This window comes from Xenia sp. Carnegie-2017, unplaced genomic scaffold (genome assembly GCF_021976095.1).
Source record: "Xenia sp. Carnegie-2017 unplaced genomic scaffold, XeniaSp_v1 HiC_scaffold_6, whole genome shotgun sequence".
In the NCBI taxonomy this organism is placed as follows: Eukaryota; Metazoa; Cnidaria; class Anthozoa; order Malacalcyonacea; family Xeniidae; genus Xenia; species Xenia sp. Carnegie-2017.
In genome coordinates, this window is record NW_025813526.1 from 9525388 (window position 1) to 9541648 (window position 16261).

General features: G+C 34.0%; 1 protein-coding gene and 2 long non-coding RNA genes across 3 annotated transcripts; all 3 read right to left on the minus strand.

Moving 5' to 3' along the window:
• Window positions 1-4057: 4057 nt before the first annotated feature.
• On the minus strand, window positions 4058-4613 carry LOC124457837. Its single transcript, XR_006952827.1, has 2 exons — window positions 4543-4613; window positions 4058-4235 (listed from the first exon to the last, which is right to left on the minus strand). It is a non-coding gene; the product is annotated as an uncharacterized LOC124457837 (long non-coding RNA).
• A 63-nt stretch (window positions 4614-4676) lies between these two features.
• On the minus strand, window positions 4677-5252 carry LOC124457978. Its single transcript, XR_006952927.1, has 3 exons — window positions 5102-5252; window positions 4844-5012; window positions 4677-4757 (listed from the first exon to the last, which is right to left on the minus strand). It is a non-coding gene; the product is annotated as an uncharacterized LOC124457978 (long non-coding RNA).
• Window positions 5253-6663: 1411 nt separating this feature from the next.
• On the minus strand, window positions 6664-7994 carry LOC124457839. Its single transcript, XM_047008022.1, has 2 exons — window positions 7924-7994; window positions 6664-7403 (listed from the first exon to the last, which is right to left on the minus strand). The coding sequence occupies exon 2, from the start codon at window positions 7337-7339 to the stop codon at window positions 6680-6682; it is 660 nt and encodes a 219-aa protein (XP_046863978.1). The 5' UTR covers window positions 7340-7403; window positions 7924-7994; the 3' UTR covers window positions 6664-6679.
• Window positions 7995-16261: the final 8267 nt, after the last annotated feature.

The following is a 16261-nucleotide window of genomic DNA, read 5'->3' on the forward strand; positions in this document are numbered from 1 at the left end:
GCCATAAATGAATTATGGTTACACGATTTTGTCTCCCAAAATTTACTTAACTTCCACTATTGACGACGTATTGAAAAGCCTATTATGCTATATTGTTTAAAGTGCTACCGAAGTGAATTTTTGGGTATCAGTTTTGTCTATACTCAACTTTGCTATAATCTTTTTTGAAAATTGAGGAAAGAAATCATTAATAAATTCTTGCTCAAAGTAGCGTTATGAGTGTGAATTTTAATCTTGCAATATTATACGGATGTGACGTAATTAAAAGGACGGAAGTCGAAGTATGAGCATTGATTTACTAGTATTTTGTTAGATGTTTTACACTTATTCACAATAAAATTTGAGTTTTTCAAGCAGTAAGAGCGAACGCAGTTCGGATACTGAAACTCTGATACAGTAAATGAAAAATTATTTTGAATTACAGCGATGACGATATAATAGTGGCTGAATCTATTGTCCATTTGTACGAAAATGAATCTCTAGAGAACGCTGTCAGTGAGAATTTTGGGTCGAAGAAGACGCAGATGGATTAGAGCTCCAAGCGTTTAAGGCGAAGCTCAAAGGAACCGTTCAGTTAGATAATTGGTAAGTTGATAAATGTTATAAGAACTTTATAAAATAAGAAATTGTCATTTTGTCCGTATGTTGTTTTGTGTAAATACAATAACAAACAGCATACTTTTTCTTAAAGTGTGCATGTAGCCTGTATGTATCTTACTCAGTTGGTGACTGATGCTAAGGAATGCCGTTGTTTTGGAGAGGATAGGCTTTCTCTACAAAAACTCGTATTCGATGGGATCATTAAAAAGAATTAGCCGTATTTCTTTTCACGAAAAGCGCACCGTTATGACATTGACACATGCTACTGTCTTGAAGAATGTTGGCCCACCTCAAATAGATCAAGGCGGAAGCATCGTGGAATACATGAAAATGAGTTAATACATTTTCATTTCTGGTTTTAATTTGTTAGGAAAGTTCAAAATCTTGCCATGGATCTTTATGGATCTTGTCTTCGGATCTTTATCTTGTGTTGTATTTGATGATGCTTCACAATTCTGTTATGTTAAGCCAAAATAAATAAGTGACAAATATACATTTACTGCTTTAAAATTGTTAAAACCTTTTCATTAAAGTTATTTGCCACAAATTTGTCACAATGTAAAGTTGCCTGTCATCTGTCAGATAATTTGCACGTGTGAAGAATTCAGTGGGTTAGATTGTTAGAGCTTTTCAATGTGATATAAAGATTTTGTGAAATTACATATCGTATTGAAAATTACTCATGCATCACATTAAAAACAACAATTTTACACAAAGAATAGGCTAAAGCCTCTAGCTATTTTTTTAAAAGTATTAAAGAGCCAGCCATGTTAATATCAGGTTTTGGTATTTTTTCACTTCACTTTACTCATAAACTAAAATGCATTTAATGTGTAGTTGATAAATAACCCATTTTCACGTCAGAGCCTTTCCTCATTTAAAGGACACATGCAACATAAAATTCGGATTGTTATTTTTGTACTTTACATGAAGGTAAAGCTCCAACTAATAGTTCACCAAAGTTTGAGACTCAAAGGATAAATATTTTTGAAGATATGGAGGTTTAAAGTTGATGCTTTACTGATAACGTATTGAAAATGCCCGACGAGATAGCGACAGCTACCAATGTCGTTGTGACGTAATAGTTGACATTCGCTAAACGCGGTCAATTGTGCGCTTCGTTCAAAATATATTGGTAACTTCTTAACACCACGACATTTTAGCATTGAAAATATGGTTTATTGTGCCGCATTTAATTGTAAAAAAAGTTCTTCTAAGAACCACGAAACGCAGCAAAAGGTTTCTTTTTTTTCGTTTCCCGAACACAAGCGTATGCGAGATATTTGGATTGAAAAAATCCGAAACAAAAATTGGAAAACAACAAAGAGCTCAAAATTGTGCTCGCAACATTTCGAGAGTTCGTGCTTCGTGCAAAATTTTGAAGCGATGCAATCAGTAGGATGGACAGCAAGACGGTTTCGCCTTAAGAAGGATGCTGTACCCACGATTTTTTGAATACTCTGTGGAACCCACAAGTGTAGCATCTAAAAGGAAGCAGCCAAAAAATGTTAGAACTGCATTTGAGAAGAGACGAAGGCAAGAGGTGAATATTATTGTTATAGTTAGCAATATTTGCTTACATTTATCAAAAACTAAGCTATATAGCATTACCAAATTGAAGACAATTTTATAATTTTAGATTATTGACGACGTTCTTGTAGACGACGACCACGATGTGTCGACATCGGCTCAAAATGTTTGTGCGTTTTATCTCAAAGGAAGTTTGTCTAAGATGAAAGATGTCAAAATATATGTAGACAGCGAAACACAAACATATACAGTGGTAACTAATTCAGACTAATGTCATTTGATCTTTTCTTTGTTATTTTAACTCATAAAAAATTCCTTAACGTACCTTAGAAGCGCAATGTAAAATGCCAAGCAGCCATAACAATCCGTCCGCAAAAACACGTAAGGTCAAGAACCACTCAAACAAAGGTGCCAAATATGATAAGTAGAGGTATAGACTTTCCATTTCGGCTGTTTTGATTTTTGTGAAAAATCCAGCAATACGATAATTTTATGCTAAGCTACGGAGGTTGCGTTCATTTCAACAAAAAATCACAGCACACAGACGACGTCATGTGAAATTGAACATTTTGAGGATAGCGCTGTATGGTCTGATACAGAAAGCACGTCGACGATGAGCAATAGCAACAATGGATCAGACTCTCAATGTTCAAATGAGTTAAGCGAAGATGAAGAATCCGACAATGACAATGCAACGTTAGTACCAACTATCCAGTCACCTGACTATTCTTTACATTGCTTTTCTCTGTTATGTTTCTCATAACGTTACGTTTATCTCTCTCTGATTCTGATGGTAATTTTTGTGTTATAGGGAAGACGTTCAAAATTAGAGAAAATACATAGTGTTTGATAGTTGCCTGAGACAGTTAGTGAGTCAATGCCCATGTTGTGGTGAAAGCTGTTCCATTGTGACCAAAACGACTGGTAGTATGGTTAACGTACTAGCAAAATGTCATTGTGGTTATGTTCGAAACTGGAATAGCCAACTTTTGCATGGGCGAATACCTTTGGGCTACTTGGTCTTTGCTGCAAGCATCTTGTTTAGTGGTAGTAGCCCCAGCAAAATTCTTCAATTCCTTCGTCACACAGGCATACAATTTCTGTCAGAGCGTACATATAGCAATATTCAAACAGCGTATTTGATAACCAGTGTTTCAAATGTTTGGCATATGAACCAAAAGTATCTTCTAGAATCAATCAGAGAAAGGAACATTAATCTTGGAGGAGATGGAAGATGTGATTCGCCTGGATATTGTGCCAAGTATGGGTCATATAGCTGCATAGATTTGGAATCTAACAGCATTTTAGACACACAACTTGTTCAGGTAACAATTCTTCAACAACTGTACATAAAACATGGTTAGAATCCTCCCATAATTATGTTACACAGTCCAATGAAGTGACGAACTCTGGAGCAATGGAACTTGAGGGATTAAAAAGATGTCTGGCAAAGTTTGATGAAAGTGACATGAAGGTAAAGTCTATGACCCCAGACAGACATGCTCTAATCAAATCCTTCATGTCAAAACAAAGACCAAAAATCGAGCACTACTTTGATGTATGGCATGTAGCAAAAGGTATAGATTGTCATAACAAACCAACCTTGTACACATTTCATCAATAATCAAATTCCAACAGGAATCAAAAAGAAAATTTTGGCAGCATCAAAAAAAAGTGGTAGCAAATTATTGTCGGATTGGGCCCAATCAATTTCCAACAATGTATACTGGTGTGCTGCTTCCAGCAATGGTGATGAAGAACTTGTCAAGGCAAAGTGGTTGTCAGTTCTCAATCATATATGTGACATCCATGAGGGACATAGTGATGTATTCCCAAAATGTGAACATGATATGTCACAGCCTAGAATGTGGATAAAAAAAGGTATTGTAAGCAAATAAATTTCAAAGTAACATCAACATTCTTTTTCTTTTTGTTAACTAACTTCTGATCTTAGGTTCAAAAGCTTATGTTGAGCTGTCTTCGATTGTTGAGTCGAAGTATCTCATGAGAGATATTAGAAAACTCAGTTATCAGAAGCAGACTTCATCCATCGAAGGTTTCCACCGAGTGGTGATTCTTTTTGCACCAAAACATACCCATTTTTTCTACAGATCAATGGAAGCAAGGTAATATAATTTTGACTAGTGTGTGATTACTTAAAAAAGTCATCATTGCAAAAGCAATAAGCTGCAATAGTAGTAAACATAAACTTAACATTCATTTGTAGATTGTTTTTTGCTGCTCTTCATTTCAATGAGAATGGCAATAAACCTCAGAAAACGAAGAATGGTGGGCAAATAGAAGAGGCATTGATTTGGAGAGTAGCTTATTCAAAGTCAAAAGAAGGACAAAGGGTCATCAAACCACTGAAAGTTGACAGCACTTATGGTTAGCACAGAAAAATACACTTACCTTTTCTCAAAGTGCAATGCAAAGCCAACATAAATAATGATTTGCTTTTCAGGATATGTTAAGGACTTGATGAAAGAACTTTTGTACTGCACACGCATTAATCTAACACTCTCCATAGCTCTTGATGTCACTGGAGTGAAAGACATACCTGTCCCATTGACTCACCACAAATCAAAAATCAGCAAAGCTGAAGCCATTAAGCAACATAAATCTCGCTTTAATAAATAAAAAGAAATAACGTCCCACATGAAATAAACATAATTACAAATGAACAGATTTTGTCATACGCCATAAGCCCTACCATTCAGTAGTGTTGAGCATATTCAAATCCTTTGTATTCTCCAGAAGGCGAAGGAAATGCTTTCCGGATTTTGTCCACAGCACAAGAAGGTATGGGTAGTCGGTACTTTTTTCCCAACCTGCCATGCACTCAAGCCGTCCACTGTCGGTACGCCGCGTAGCGTAATGCTCTGAACGATACAAAATTTTGTCTAAGATACTTATCGGCATTATACACTTGTCGACAAACACGTAATTACACTTCTAAGGTAATATTTACTCGTTTTCTTCACTCTCAGGCATAGGTCCAATGTCATGTGTGTACACGACCATAGCTGTTTTTAAGACAGCTTCGTTTGTACATACTGTGGCAAACTCTTCCTCTTGTGTGATGCAAATATGATCGCCATGTATCAGAGGATCAGTGTTGTTTACCTATTGGCAACATAAACTTTCCCATCCTGTACTCATGACCACACTAAAGCTACACTCGCACCTAAAAGATAAAAACATTCTTTCTACTTTGGGAAAAACAATGAAGCATCAATAAAATGCAACTAACCATTCAACATTTCCAATTCTGTGAATGTATTCATCTTCGCTTTCCGATGACGAAGAATTGTCATTATTATGACCACCTTCCGCGTTGGCCAAAGGCTCAAACATGTAAGGTTGTACCTCATTGTTATTGACAACAATATCATAATCGGCTTCTTCAGAAGAAGAATCCATTAATTTTCGTTAAATAAAAAACAGTAATAGCAAACTACCGAAAGCCGTGCAATAATTGCGTGCAAGTCGTAGAACGATATAAGAACAAAGCTTGTTTATGTCAACTATTACGTCACTCTTTCCCAGTTCCCAGACTTAAACAATCGTGTTTTTACCGATTATAACCCTAAATATCTTTTTAAATATCGCGGACGACTTTGAAACTTGGTACGTCTCATTTTCACGCTATAGGCAATACAATAAAATAAAGTTGTCTCCTATCTTGCATGTGTCCTTTAATCCCATATTAATCAACTGTTGTATAAATTAAAATGTGATAAATTGAGTTAACATTTGTCAATTTTGGAATCACCATCGTAATAATCGTGTAAAATATTATTATAATCTTCCTCTTGGTTAAACTCATCAATGTGAAACACACTTCAAAATTTTTTCTTTATTTTCAAATTCCGTTATGCTCATAAATCTCCACTAGCCCTTTTAGATTTAGCTCTGGCAGCACCAAAGACGGATGACTTAACATTTAATCTATGAAATGGTTTTCTTCCAAAGATAGATCGACTTTTACGTGGATTTTGCAAGCTTTGAAATGCTTCACCTGTCTCATTCCTCTATAAGCCGTACCTGAATGTGTTTATTATGTTGTTTGGCTCGAGGACCAGCAAATAAATCAACGCCATGTTGCAGAAATTGCAACTCGTATTAGTTACAAACAACGTTCTAAACTTTAGAGCTCTTTCTATAAGCATTTTATAACATGACACACGGATGACAAATTTTCTGCAAAAGATGCAGAAATTTGTTCCACACTTGTTTGGACAAGAATAATTTAGTCAATGCAAAATCCAAACGTCGGACTTCAGATAATCCCATACAATTAACTTTATTATATATCTTGATTAAATGTACGTTAAACAGTTTGAGTATCACAAACATAATTCAACGATAGTATTAATCTATTTTAAATGGTATTAAAATTTTACTAAAAATTAAATTGAAGAAGGTAACTTACAATTAACGACAGACTAGTCTAGTTTAATTTGTAAGTCAAAAAACACAACCTATTATTAGCATTTATTGAAATAAAATGGTACAGAGTTCATTTTATTCTTTATGCTCACTTGGATTATTTGCTTCCAATTAGAACAGAAAGCACATGAATTGAGACCGTTTCCCATTTTGTAATTGCTGTTATCTTCACTTCAATGGATCTTTTGCCAATTGTTTGATGAAGAGGAAGAAGGTAATCGTTCAGACGTAAAGAGTATAACTCAGTTATTGCTCTTTGTGGACAAAACCATATCCCAGCTTCTTTTTCGTCAACTACCACGTTTGCCTTTTTATTTGGTATTAATGAGTGATATTCACGACGAAGAACGACACCAACGTTGCTTTCAGAGATGAGAAATGTATGAACCACAGTCTGTCCCGGCTCCAAAGATACAACTGTTTTGTTTGAAAGTCCACCAGCTTGATTTTTGTACATACTTTGAATGTTGAAATATTTAACTCTTGCAGGAATAAATTTTAATCGGGGAGACAAACCCTTTTGGAAACTATAATAATTCATATTGTCCGTGTACAAACCACCAGAACCTTTGCTACCATAGTACAAAACAACAGTATAAAGGGAGTCTGGTAAAATATTTTGGTTGAATGACGATGATGTCTTTAGAAACTTTCGATAGTTATTCGGTTTTTGATTAAAATGAGACTCTAAGTAAATTCGAATACCATTAACAAACAAGATTGGATCCAAAGTGTTTTGTCGAAAGCATTTAATCATTCGGATCGTTTTTGTTTTGTAGAAAGAAGGAATGCCATTAAATGGTCCGGTGACGTTTTTAGTTCTAAAAAAGTCGTGAAAATAGTGAAAAAAGTCTTCCAATCCGGTTCCAGGAAATTTTGGAGCAGTTACATTGTTTGTTTCAATATTTACATCCAATTCTTGTGCTTGTGAGATTTTTTTACTCCTCCAAAAAAAGTTCACAGCCACAACATGACCCCATTCATTTTGCAAATGAAAAATATCTTTATTGTGTTTTAAATCAAAACCTTGTTGAGTCAATTGAGCACTAAAGTAGCCAGTTAGTCGGGGCTGATATATTTTATAATCTAATAGCTTTGTTGAAAATTGTGAACAAATAAGAGCAGATTTAAATCCATTTGGTATACTAACAGTGATTTTAGTGACTTCCAAAAGGGCATTTTATAGAAGAGATATGCCATCCCGTCAAATGGCTTTAGTTTTGATGCAGCGTCTCCAGTCAAGTCACAGCTCATTTTTCTTAGACCTGTTGTCAAACTTTTTATTTCACGAATGAAGTCAAGGCCAACATTAAAAATTCTTCCCAATGGAATATCCTTTACCTGTGGTTTTTTACCGTCCCATTGCATTGATATAAGAACTCTCCTCCAATTTTCTGATATGGTTGCTTGTCCTTTGATTAAATCATACACTCGAACACGCATTGATTGAATTACTTTAGCTGCTTCATTACTCAAGCTCTCAAACAAGACTACTTTATCATTCTGTTTTACAATACGACATACCATTGAACAGTTTGAACCCATACCTTGCGCATATTTTTCGAGCTCAGAAGCCATAATAGATAAAATAGATGTCATTTTATGCAAGTACTTGCGTTTTAATGAGTGAATATCTTGGGTAACATAATCTTAAAATGTGTGTTTAATTTTGCTCCATGTTCAAGTTTGTTTACAGTTACTCCAAAATGTACCTTATCGTTGCATGCTGTCCTTGTATCATGACACACTTTTGATTGATTCCATACATAATCGGTTTAAAACTGTTCACTGCCCGGCCAACTGGTAATGATGCTAAAACTTTTTGCATAGGAAATGGGGTGTGTTAATTGAAAACCAGCCTTGTTATTTATGTCATCAAATCGAAAGAACGTCTTTCGAAAAGGATAGGCAAAATTTTTCTTCCAAACGGTGGGTACTGTAAGTAACTCTTCTCCGTCAACCTTTACAATAAAATTTTGAAAATCATTACATCACAAGTTTAGTAAAAATACCTAGAGAACTGTAATTATTCACACTTATTTGTTGAAACGAAAGAAATGACCATGTCGTGCCAGAAAAGTATTCGTACATTGACCATAAAATCTTTCAGTCCAATAGGCTATTCCGATAAGTGAGAGAAATATTTAAGAGCGTTATTTCAGGCATAGTAGTGCGCTATGATTGGGTCAGAAACATATAGTCGTCCAAAAACTTATTGTTTTGGACAGGAGATACAATATGCGCGTAATTTTAAATTTGATTTTAAAAGTAAAGTTTTTAAGAGTAAAGCCAGGTAGAAATGCCAGTCAAGAAAAAAAACTCGAAACATGAGTTTTATTTATCCAGAAGACACAATTACAAACGATATTTTTTTTACAAACGAAAATTAGAGAAGTGAAGTCACGAAACCGAAAAAACAGCGAGGAGAGGAAAAAAGGAAAGTTTTTTCGTTTTTTTTAAAAATGCCAAATAAGAAACTTTTTATCAACCTCTTTTTATGTGTTATCGCAGTAAAAAACAACTTTCTTAGTTGAAAGAAACCAGCATGGAAGACTACGTTTATTATACTTTTTGCGCTTATCAACAAAAGAGACTTGTCTATGTGAAACATATGCATGAATAATATTTGACATAGTAATTCAGTTTAATTATTTTTAAAAACATGGCGTCGTTGATATTCGTTTAAAAGCAACTGAAATATATATCTATGAAGACAGTCATGCTGTCGAAAATTCAGCAAATATAGAATATCTTGATTTTGTACTTGTCAAGGCACAATTGCCTTCTATGTTTAATGTCGTTTCTCAAAAATTAAAGCATCGACAAAGGGATTGGTATTATGATTAATTATACAAATAATAAAATTACGTAAGAGATTTAAGAGGAAAATAAACGTGGAAATACAAGCTTTTATATGGAAAATTATCAGACTATATAGATAGAAGTGCGTAGTCACCGACAAAGACTTCATTAAAAAGGCTATATTAAAGTTTGACAGCTTATTTTGATTTTGATATTGTTTTGTAACAAAACAAATCGTACGTATCTGTAGAAATAATCTTAATTTTTTTTAAATATTAAAATTTAATTTATCAATAGATGAAGAAGAAAAAATTCGAATTATGAAAGTTTTCGGCGCTGCTTTTAAGTTATTTTTAAAGAAATTAAATAAGATTTCCACGTTTAATCAAAGTTTTTTGCTCTATTTCTAAGGCATGTTTTGAAGGGAAATTAAAACCGTAATTTAAAGTAGCTCTATGAAATTTTGCGCTATTTACAAAGCAAAATTCGCATGCATGCTGCTGAAGAATACAAGTGCATTTAGACAAAGGGGTGTAAAGGTGAGAATTCTGATATGAAGGATACATGTTGAAGAAAGAGAAATCTTAGATGTGCCAAATGGTCAAAACACAAGAAAATAATGTTGTACCAGGATGTAGTTTATGTGAACAGCTTCCGAGAGAGAAAAGGAAACTGTCAAATAAAGTAAAGAACTAACGGGGAATTCTGAAAAATTTGGGTGAAAGTGCAAAGTTCTACCGTATAAACCTAAATGTTTATGCAAGTAGAATTGACAGGTTTTTTGGCTATTCCAATTTACCATTCCAAATTGAATCATTTTTGTACTTTTAGTTAAAAATCTACAGTCAAAGCTTAAAAATCTTAAAGCTGTTTCAAAGAGCCCTGTCAGAAAAAACTTGAATGACACATGCAAATTTGGTGTATTCGACTATGACGCTAATAGCGTTATTTTTGGAATGGATTTTATTCTTCTATTAATAAAAGCACATCCCAAAAATGAAACTGAAACTAAAAAAAAAACAGAAACAGAAACTATTGGGAACAAACACTCAACTGATATACGGTTAGTTAACATACGGTTAGACTACACAGCCACTGAATGTTTTTCTCATTTAAGTATTTTCGCAATTATAAAAAAATTCTGTGGTTATTTGTAGTGGCTTATTAAAAGTGATTCTTGGATTAGGTATGCTACTGAAAATTCTAGTGTTTTATTTGATATGTTTTATCCAATATATACTTGTGAGGTATGCTAAATTACTACATCTCATATATTGCCTTTGGCTGGTTGAGCAGAACCGAAATATTTCGTTTTTATTTGACAATTTTTGATTTTTTGAAAAATTTGTCATACATGTAAGCATGATTACACAGAAATCGAAATTAAACATCACATAAGTAATAATATAGTAAAAACAAAGTGTCCCTCTTCAAATCATAAAAAAAAACAATGGTATAGTCCACATTATCTTCCAGTTTTATTGATCTGAGCTGGTAACTTTTTGCTTTACTTTTCTACTTTGCTCAGTAAAGGATCGACAGGGAAAGCACTGAAAATGTTTATTTACTCGGGATTAAATTCATTGGTTAAAAAAGCAGCTAAAAATATCAACAGGTATATATAATTTGATAAAAAATTTACCAAAACTTAATAATTTAAAACTTTACCGAAAAATTTTAAATCCTCAGATTTATAATTATCTTAAGTAAGTTTTCAAACGTAATTTGTATATCTGTTTAAGAAATTTATAAAACACTTTTTGAAATCATATAAGAAAAAGCATTTAAAGATTTGGGTAATTCAATGATGCCATGCCTAAACAATTTTTATTGGAGTGCATGTAACTCGAGATGGAAATGGCTTAGTCATCTGGGCTAAATTTAAAGCATTCATAAGCCAAGTAGTGAGGGAAGACGATAACCTCTTTTTGTACCAAATAATGTGGTACAAAAATATTACTTAAGTAAAGTTGAAGACCATTTTCGAGAGGTTTTTTAACTGCAGTAAGGACATTATCTAAAGATATCCGTGGTGATTCAATGCTGTTAACCAGTTTAGCATTTCTTGTTGACCTCGTTTGTTCTAACCCAGTTTGCTGGCAATCTTGTAAGGTTAGAATTTAGCTCACTTCCTCGGGGTGAAAATAGTTCGTAATCATCAAACCTGGCATGCTCTGCACATATATTCTGGATAATACACAGGAATAGTCTGAGATTAGATTTTGAGCAATAGGGATTTCAGCAGGTGAATAAGTTGAAAATCTGAATTTTCTTTTGGAATTGCCTCAACATCTAGAAACACCTTCAAAAGAAGGCTTGTCATCTAAAAGGCCTGTGTATGTGTCAAGGTCTGTGGTCTGCGGCGTGTATGTATGTTATGATAGCTTGTCATCGATACAAAATATTAACAATTGTTCAATTTCTATGGCAGATTCAATAAAGTTCATTTTAGGAATGAGTTAACGAGGAACTAACTGGTCGAACTGATCAGGATGTGCTGCAGATCTAAATTTTCTATCACAGTTAGGTTTTTACCATCATGTGACATTATTTCATTGCGTGTGGCATTGCAAATAAATTTGTATATGGTTGTGACTCCAGAATCAGTTTAAATCTATTTAAACTTAGTGAGATTCATTTCTGGTGTTCATTACTGGTTCCATGTCAAGCATGAGACTCTCATCTTCTCTCATAATTGCTGTTTTTTCTTGATTTTTCAACAAATAAATATATAAACATTGTGATATGCAATTAATATGTATAGTCCATATTCCCAAAACCGAAAAGAGGCTTAAAAAACAAATTTCATTGGACGTCTAAGGAGACTATTTCAAAATAACTGAGTATATCGATTCATAAATACAATTTAAAATTTTTCTTGTTGGCATTTCTCTAGACCTGCAGTTTTCCTGTGATTTGAATTTGAATTTCACTTGTTGATTGCCTTGGAAATCAAAGTACGTTATTTTTAAGATATACTTATGTAGTGCAACTTAATGTAATAATAAATGAAGTGGACTATCTTGGCCCACCCGAACATGGTGTGGCATATTGCATTCTTTAAGGCATAGCAATAAAATAGTCGTAGCTAAGTTACTTTACCGTTAACTTTCTTTGTTTTTAATATGCTTTGCAAGTTCTTTGTTTGTTCAGTTTTTTCAATTAATTCTTCTTCGCCGTAACGCGTGAAAACTTGAAACGTGATAAAAGTGAGTACTGCTATTAAGGTAAAAGGAAACCTCGACTTATCTTTTTCAGTAATTACCGTTAGTATAATTAGATGTAAATAACTAATTCTAACAGATACCATAGATATACTCCAGTGATGTATCGTACTTGTAGTTTGTACAATAAAGAAAATACAATAAATAAATGTAAATAAATAAGAAACTTTGTGAACTAGCTAACGAGTGAACTCCTCCACAAATTGCGAATAAATGTTTTATTCATTGAGATGACTCTATTGGAGCCCTCACAAATTTCATAAAACTTTCATTTAAAAGATTTTACAATTACGTAAGCAATGGTTTGAACTGGACGGGCGTGAAAATAATAAATCTCTGCGTACAGTTAGAATTATTAACTTAGAAGAGAAAAGAAGGCATGAAAATTTTAAAAAATAAGGCTTTAATCGTAAATGCTACTCAGCATTTACTAATAAACGTTATCAAATCGTGCTAAAGTTGGATGTCAAAGAGCAGATAAAAAAACGAAATTTTTGTCAGTGTTAGTTAGCCAATTCAGTGACAGCAGCGAATCCAGTGATCTTATTCCAAAGAAATATTTAGGATCGAATTTAGCGACGTCTGCAACAGCTAGTACAGCTAGACAAAAGAACAAGCACGTTCTACACCTTGTTTGTATAATATTTAAAATGAAGGATTTATACTACAGTGATTCGGAATGATGATTTTCTTTTTTCTTATGAGTTTTCAAAACAAACATGAAAATTCATTTGTTGTTTTACGGTAATAGATAAGTAGAAAGCAAAAATTAATGACCTTGTTTAATCTGAAAAAATCGATTCAGGTAAGTTGAGCAGAGTTGAAATGTGACGAAATACTTTGAAGCAGATCAAAGGCAAAGATTGTGTTGCCGTAGAAATGAAGTATCACAAACCACGCCTTAAAAAAATATATTTCATTTTTGAATCATGCGAAGGAGGATCAAGAAGCAGTAACATGAAAAAGCACACTTCCACTTTATTGCACATCATTTGAATCCATTTGCGAGCAGTTTGTATAAACAAAAATAATTCAGGAAAAGGCATTTTCTACATGAAAAGGTGAAAGACGTGTTTGTAAGGACTGTTGTAGAATTTTAAAATGCTGATGCATCAAATTACAAAATTAGCCGGCTAAAACAAAGAATGAAGTCACAGTTTGCCGAATTGGATTTACATGCCACCCGATACAAAATAAGAGTGAAATTGTGTATTTAGATAGTCTAAAAAACGTTATGTGGTTAAGAATGTTGCATATAGGGATGCTTTCTAAAGTTCATTAACTGAAAGTGATTTCACTGAAACTGGTGAATATAAAGCTAGGCATGCAGACAAAGGTACCACGATAATGGATTTTTATAATGTAGCAATAACCATATGAACAGAAATAAATGAGAAATCGAAAACAAGGTAAGCTGTAAGTTATTGCTACTTATAAAGACGTATGATTGATGTGTATGTATCTTTAATATGAATAAAACTAAATCATTTACATCTGAAGGTGGTACGACACATGGATTCTTGTTGCCACAGATTTGTCCGATGAAAGTGTTACGAAATCAGTTTTACCAGTATATTTCAGTTTAATTGCTTGGACGTTGTGATTTTCAGATGAGCCCTTGCTTACAAGTTATCTCCACGTTCGAGAGGAGGAAGCCGTCCAGATTTTCGCATTTACCCAGATATGATAAATTCTTTTAGCAAAGGAAGGACCCATATGCCAAAGGCACTATCTCTAGCTATGGTAGTGAGGCAGATAACAGGTTCTTCTGGATTGATGAACATTTACACAAACTAAGGCAATGCGTTTGTTTGCCCTCAACAATAGCATATGATTCAGCGTTAGCTCAAATGACAATAAATACATCAAAGATTGTTCTTAAGGAGTTGATTCCTGGAAAAAATATCTGTGTTGTGTTTGACAATATTGATTTTCGAGAGAAATCCTATGGACAAACGCATGATCTATAGAATTACCAACCATTGACAGAATCCCATACTTTCTTGGCATAAAAAGAGCACCGATTTTTGATCACTCTGAATTGGATGTAGAAGCAAAGAATATTTCATCAAAACCAACGAAAGTGCAATAGCGCAAAAGTTAGATCTAATATATTAGTTGATCAAGATTTTCAGTGCAAATAGTGAAGAGCCTTGGCCTGGTTGAACATGATTAAATACAATGCTAAGACTGTGTAGCAAACCAGTAGTTTCGAGAATTGGGTATCCTCCTACTATAAGTGCCAAGTCTACGCAATATTCTACACTTCATGAAGTATTACAGTCGGGTTTAAGAGTTTTGATGTATCTTGCGACCAGACCTTAGAGCAGATGATAAGTCAGGACTCAAAAACTAAAGACGGTGTCATCGGATTTTCGATAAATCATGCAGCTGTCCATAGATGGTTGCTTGCCCAAAGAGGGAGAGCAGCCATTACTAGGAGATGCAAGAACATGGCTGGTTCGAATGACAAACCAAAGTTGCACAATTGCTTTTTTTTTAACTTTACTTACTCCAAGCACTGTTGGTTACATACTGCAAAGGCCATACGTTATGCTGTTCAATTGCCTTAATTTTAAATTATTACCCCTTATAGAAGCCGAAAAGTACTTAAAAAGCCAAAATGCAATCGCCATTTAAAATCGGTGGTTGATGTGATGCGTACCGTAGGGCATATAATTAATCCGTTCACCGTTAAATATGAGCAGTTTTTTGGTTTGGCAAGTGGGTTTGCTCGCGATGATAATGTTTCAGACAGGCTTCTGGAGTCAGAGAAATACGTAGAAAAGCAGTTTGTAGAATTTTCTCGTGAGCTTCTATTAACTGTGTTATTGAATTTATTTTTGTGTGTTAACATGGAAATCAATGAAGAGCAGTCAAACGTTGCGTCTGAAGCTTAAACAATTGGAGATACCATTACTGAGCTTTTGCGAATGACTGTCCGTCCATGCATTGCTATAGGGTAGAAAAACATTGTTTCCATGCCACTACAATCCTCTGCGCTCACCCTGGACAATGAAAGATAAACGTTTCCAACAGTCTTGGTGTGAAAGGTAAGATTGCTTGTGCTAAAGTATGGAGAACAAGCGTTTATTTTGAAGGCCTTATTAATTGTATCGTCCAAAGGCAACTATATGAACTTAAACGGATTACGTTGACGTGATCGTTTACAAGGTCAAAAGCGTTGCCAAAAGCATTAAAAATGAGTGTAGCACAACAAAGCGTACACAACCGTCAGCACAGACTACTTAAATTGCCACTATCTGTAGTGGAACTTTATGTTTGTTCTCGCAATTGCACGACTAGTTGTTTTTGTCCAGCTACGCCACTGTAGAAGAACCCTAGCTACAGACTGAAACATGCAGTTTCATTTGAAAGTTAAAAAAGTGAAAACAAAAATTTTTGAATCACAGTCAGTTTCACTATCCTACTGTAAATTAATATCGTTATTATCAATTCTAATAAGACAATTTTTACTATTCAGTTTACATTATACATTTTTATAGTAATAAAATGTACTTCAAAATGTTTATTGAACGACTACATTAATTCGAGATTGATCTATAAGACATACTAATAAACAAGTCCAGCTTTCTCAAATCTGATAGGATTATAAAAATCTCCATTAACAGCGTTTGGACGAAAAGTTGTCA